Source organism: Papaver somniferum, chromosome 3 (genome assembly GCF_003573695.1).
Source record: "Papaver somniferum cultivar HN1 chromosome 3, ASM357369v1, whole genome shotgun sequence".
Classification (NCBI taxonomy): domain Eukaryota; kingdom Viridiplantae; phylum Streptophyta; class Magnoliopsida; order Ranunculales; family Papaveraceae; genus Papaver; species Papaver somniferum.
In genome coordinates, this window is record NC_039360.1 from 10485246 (window position 1) to 10491011 (window position 5766).

The following is a 5766-nucleotide window of genomic DNA, read 5'->3' on the forward strand; positions in this document are numbered from 1 at the left end:
CTTTGATTCATATGCAGCTAGTGCCTCAGCCTGCTCCTCATTCTCTGCTGCTGATGGTATGCACCAGGCACCTTGAAATCCACATGCATCATCAATTCCTATTAGTGCAGCTCCTACACGTTTACTGAACTTGTAAAAGGAAGCATCAAAGTTACTTCTACAGAATCCAGATTGTGGTAGAGTCCATGGTATCTCAGTTACAGCGAGATTACTCTGATTTATGTTTCTTCTATGTTCCGTCCAATCCACAATATCCTTCTTTATCCTGCTAACAAGATCATCTACCTGCGTCTTATCTTCCATATGTGCCGGAGAGTTTTTTCCTATTTTGGGGGTTTGCACATGATGTAGCCAAGTTTTGGGTTTAGTTTGGAGGAGAATCCAGTTAATTGGGCTACTGATTTGCCACAATAAATTCAGTTGGCTGTAATAGCAGATCTATCTGCTACTTAAATTTCAAAGCATTTCTACAACTTTCTGTTTTTTTTCATATATTTTTTTTATTTTGAAGCATACAACTTTCTGTGTTGTGTCCTGAAAACAACTCTTTTACCATTTCAATCAATAATGAAACTCTTTATTGAAACCCATGGCCATGATTACCAATGTCAAAAACATGAGTTCTTTTTTCCGTTTACGCAGTTAATGTGTCGTTATGAACATTAAAAGAGATTATCAATAACAGTTTACAGAAACAAAAGATTCATTCATTATGTAATCACTATCATTATTAATCTACATAAAAATAATTTGCTCTACATACAATTTTCTTTCTCTCCTAAAAAGAAAAGAAAAAATCTAGTAAAAATTCAAATCTCATATTATGGGGTATATTCTCTTTGCACAAACAAAAACTACTACCCCTTCTTCTACCTTATAGTGTAAGTACAAAGTAGCTAAACAAATAAAGAATGCCATCCCCTCTGTGACCGACGAATGTGGATCAGTCGCCATCCATAATTAACTCGGCCAGAATTTGCCAACCAACAATGGCTGGCTCAATCAAAGCTGTATGTACCTCATCCCTTAAAAAATCTTCTTGTCCATTCCATTCCTATCTTGCTGCACAGAGTGCATTAAGAATCACATGCACAAGCATGAGATCCACAAAATACTGATGCCCGATTTCTCCATCCCTCCATCTTGCCTTTGCTGGAGCTCTTCCATAATGTACACCATCGTTACACCGGTTATCGTAATGCCATGGAAATGTCATATCGAAATCATCAATAACACCTGATAGTATCTCGTGTTCTCTCAATTTATCTAAAACGACGTCGTTATAAACCTCCATTTTCTGTGGATTAAATCCTAACCCTCTTGCATATCCTCCTGTGGTCACCGTCGTTCTGTACAAAAGTTTTGGTGCTGTCAAATTTCTTGCTTTCACTGAATCAATTACTTCTTTCCAGAACTTTGCGGCGAAATCAGCTCCACCGGTGAAGGCTCTAATGCTCCTGAACTTGATATCGTGGAGGCCGGAATTCATAATCATTGTATCAGGAACGGTTGCTTCGGAGAAATAACGCTTCAATAGATCCCTATACTCTCCATTGCTAAGGGAATTCAACCCTTCATAATTCATTGTATCGTTCCAATGACCGTTGAAAATACTAGTAATCCGAACAGATTCTGAAGAATTTAACGGGTTTGTGAAATTCATATCGAACCTTCGCGGGACTGCTGCAATCTCAGTTAACCCCAGAACAAAATTGAGAAGGTTACGGATTGAATCGACATGATTCGAGTCACCCCAAAAGAAAATCCATCTGTTCTTCAGACAATCCCAAGCTGATTTCTGATTGAAAATCTTGAATGAACAATGACTTGAATAAACCCAACCATTACTCTCTAATGAAGCTAATGAACCAAAACACCATGGATTTTTACAAGGGAAATCCGCTTCCAGACATCTATAACGGCCATCGTGGCTGATTTCACAATCGTCGTTTCTCCCATGCCGCGTCCACCGGCCTGCCCAAATTGTCCGAGAGAAATCAGACACTTTACAAGCTTCCAATTCAGGCAATGCGGTGGTGGCATTGTCTTTATAGAATTTGACAGGAATCAGACGAAGCTCTTTCTGATAAACAAACTTCTCAGGAACATATCTAAGACCTTGAAACTGTTTATACAAAAGAATAATCGTCAAATTGAATTCACCCGCAAAATCTTGATGAACTTGCAATGAAAAAGAATAAGAACCATTTCCGTGATCTTCGATAGGCGGACGAGATTTCCATAATTCACTAGATAGATCCAATTCGAAATAATCACCACCTAAACATTTCGGATTCCCGGACTCATCCACAGCCTGAAAATCAAAAGAATGCACATCTCCAGCTGATAATTCTACAAGATTATTCATTTTCTCCATCTTCAAACCATCCAGAAGTGGAATGTGAATATCAAATGTAGAACAGTTCATACATGGTTCGTGAAGCATCCATCTTGTTAATAAATTCGATGTGAAATTCTTCTCTAACTCAACCGAAATCCAATCCGAATGCTTCTTCGGAATCGGAGAAACTAAAAGTTTCGGAGATTGAATTACATCCGAATGCTTTTTCTTTTTCGGATTTTGAGAAACTAAATGCTGTGGAGATTGAGTTGCATTGAAGATATCTTGATGATAAGCACAGGTTCCATTTTCACATGCAGTAACCATTAAATCTGATAAATTGCTGTTTGAAATATTGAATAGCGGATAATGCTGTTTCCTCCATGTTTTTATTGTTAACTCATCAATACCATAAATAACTAAAATCCCCATACAAACCACCATTACTAAGATTGGAAATCTCAGGTAAAACCATGAATTTTGCCATACTTTTGCAGGAAATAATGCTGTTCTTAACCCTTTCTCTGCCATCTGAAATTCAATAAAGAAGAACAAACCCAAAATTTAAACGCAAAAAAGCAAAAAGAAAAAAGGGTTTATTTGTTTTTAACGGTTTTTAGTTAAATTTAGGTTATCATCACAATAGACACACAATCCAAATTCTTAAATTACAAACAAAATTTAGAAAAAAAAAATGATATTAGTTACAGACATCAAAGAGAGAAAGAAGAACTTACTGGTAATGCTAATGGGGGTACTCACTCTGTTACCAAAACAGAGTACTCTGTTTTTCTTCAATGTGAAAGCTTAGCTTGGATTCTTCTTCAATAAACTTAATGGGTTTCACCACTGAGCTAATTCACACCATAAATTTTGCTGAAAAACACTTTCTTCTTCAGCTCAAAGTACTAATCAAAATATGTACAGAGAAAAGGTTTGAATATATAAAGTTAGATTTTCTTTTTTTTCTTTTACTCTTTAAGACCACAAATAGAATCATACATCAAAACAAACCCATGATTTAAAAAACAACCCTTTCAAGGAAACAAGGAAATCTTGAACATGAAGATGGAAATTCAGACTTCAGCGTAAAGATCCTACTAGTAGATTGATATAGAAATAAAAAAATAGTTCATTTATTTATTTATTTTACAGAAATAAATTAATTTTTGAATTAAATACTTCTGCGAGGTGTGGTCTTTGTTTATATACCCTAGAAAAAACATCATCGAAGTAGAAGAACATGGGTGCTTTTTTGTTTATTCCTAAAATAACCTCATATTTGTAATGAAATTGCGGTATGGGGATTGTAAGAAGACAAAATATCACCGACACGTGGACACGACTTTTGAGATATTGGATGGGTATTTATGTCCGCCCACCAAAAGAGGGCACGTGTTATTTAATGTCCTGGCCATTGTACGGGAGACTTGTTACTGTTGGTGGAGCTATTATTACGTGTTTATTGATTCTCCGCTGGATCCTTTGTTTGCAAGTGGTCTGGACTCTGGACGATGGTCAAGAGTGAGTAATCATGAGCCGAATTTAGTGGTGGAAATTTAACTCGGAGCAGTACTGGATTCTGATTTCGCATGCCAAAGAGCCAAAGAGATGGGGGTTTTGTTTTGTCAGTACCCAAAGGCCAAAGCAATAAGTGATATGTGTTTGTTAGGCAAAGCACTATGGTAGTGGCTTCGCTCTGCTAGAGCTTAACTACGACGAAATCCAACTATTCAAGACGGCTGATGGGGTACCAATTTGTTTGGGTGTGTACCAACCCTAAGGCGGATATTGTTTTGTGTTATTTGTATTTTGGTACATCCCAAGCAAATTGGTGCCCCCTATTAACAACCTTGCAACTATTATGATCTTTTGTTTCACTTTAATATGAAATCTCTTCGTTCGTATGAGGAGTTGATTAGGTCTAATACGCCTTTGAGCTAAGGGAAATCACACGAAAATTCAGTTGAAAAGGAAACTAAGTTTTCGTGTGATTTTGAACGATACTTAGTTTTCGCTTTTAAGATTTTAGTTTTATTCGTATTTTTTCACTTTTAACTCTTTTGTTTATTGAAATCTTTTTTTCCTATCATATCTCCATTTTTTCTTAAAACTATTTTTACCTATAAATAATGCTCACTCCTCCGTTCTTGAAAATGCACCTTTCCTTTTGATTTTTGTATCTGAAAAAGAGGTACTAAATTGAGAAATATAGGCCTATTTGAAACCCAGTTTACAAATATAGACCAGTTTTTTTCAACTTTTCAAATATAAGCTTGTCTCCACTTTTCCATCCATCTTTGCTAAGTCCCATTGTATTTTTACATATTTACCCTTTACTCATTACAACATTGACCTTCTTCATCATTTTTAAGGTTCGTTGATCTCGGTTCGGTTCGTTTCACAATTTTCAGGTTCGTTACATCATTCCCCAAAATGGTTCATTATTTTCAGGGTTCAGGTTTTTTGATTCAGGTTTCATCATTCCGAAGTGCAGAGTTCCCAAGTTCAGGATTCCCAAGTTATAGGGTTCGGGGCTTTTAGTTGGTGGGAAATCGACCTTGCACAAAGGAGATGTGGTTCTGGAGTAAATAAGACTTTTTAATAGGTGAGATAACTGCCACCTTGCACTTAACTGGAAGAAATCAGTTTTTTCCACAAAAAAACAAAACAAAAAAAAAAACAGTGAAACCAAGTCAAAACAGGTCTATATTCGAAAAGTTCAAAAAGAAAAAAAAACGGGCCTATATTCAAAACGCAAAAATAATAATAAAAATGCATATATTTCCAAATTGCCCTTTAATTAATAATATGATGAACTTCCAAAGCTACCTTCGTCAAATTAATGATGATTAATGGAAATTGTGGTAATTAAATATTTTGTTGACGATATTTATATAGATATAAATTAAAAAAGCTACTCTCTCACATGCTTGCGTTAAAAATTGTGCAAATAGGAAAAGTGCCTCGTTTTTAGATACGGAGCGAGTATTTATGTAAATCGGTTGAGATAAAATTTGGAAGAAAAAAACCCCGAAATGTTTGGCATTATTACGGGGAAACTCGATTTTGTGTGATTAAGCTAAGGGATCCCCTTACCCGTAGTGAGGTGCACCTTCACCTCATTTCGCTTAGCTTCAGTTAAGCTATATCAAAGTAAAATATTGCAAATTGTGCTTAGCCTTCTGGGATTCTGTTGACTTTAACACTAACAAAGTGTGTTTTTCTTTTTGTTTTTGCTGGCTCGGCTCCTGACTAAGTATGAGTCATCTGTCAAACCGTTCATTTATTAGTTTGGGTCAGATCCGACTTGGGATTTAATCCAGACGTAACCCTGACTCATTTCCGTTTGTGACAGGTAATAAAATTCCTTTAATTCATGGGATCAAGCCACTGACTCATATATTTCTAAATCAGTTGATTCA

At 36.0% G+C, this 5766-nt stretch overlaps 1 protein-coding gene across 2 annotated transcripts; it reads right to left on the bottom strand.

Moving 5' to 3' along the window:
- Positions 1–685: 685 nt before the first annotated feature.
- LOC113355298 lies at positions 686–3479 on the bottom strand. Of its 2 annotated transcripts, none has more exons than XM_026598123.1 (2): positions 3104–3479; positions 686–2872 (listed from the first exon to the last, which is right to left on the bottom strand). In XM_026598123.1, exon 2 carries the CDS (start codon positions 2870–2872, stop codon positions 1055–1057), a length of 1818 nt encoding a protein of 605 aa, XP_026453908.1. In that variant the 5' UTR covers positions 3104–3479; the 3' UTR covers positions 686–1054. The 2 variants fall into 2 exon arrangements, with proteins under 2 accessions (XP_026453908.1, XP_026453907.1); XM_026598122.1 differs by having other exon boundaries at positions 3079–3478.
- Between the last annotated feature and the right edge of the window lie 2287 nt (positions 3480–5766).

What these genes read in the sequence shown, in the direction of transcription:
- LOC113355298 (XM_026598123.1), bottom strand. Translation starts at nt 2,872, where the DNA reads ATGGCAGAGAAAGGGTTAAGAACAGCATTATTTCCTGCAAAAGTATGG.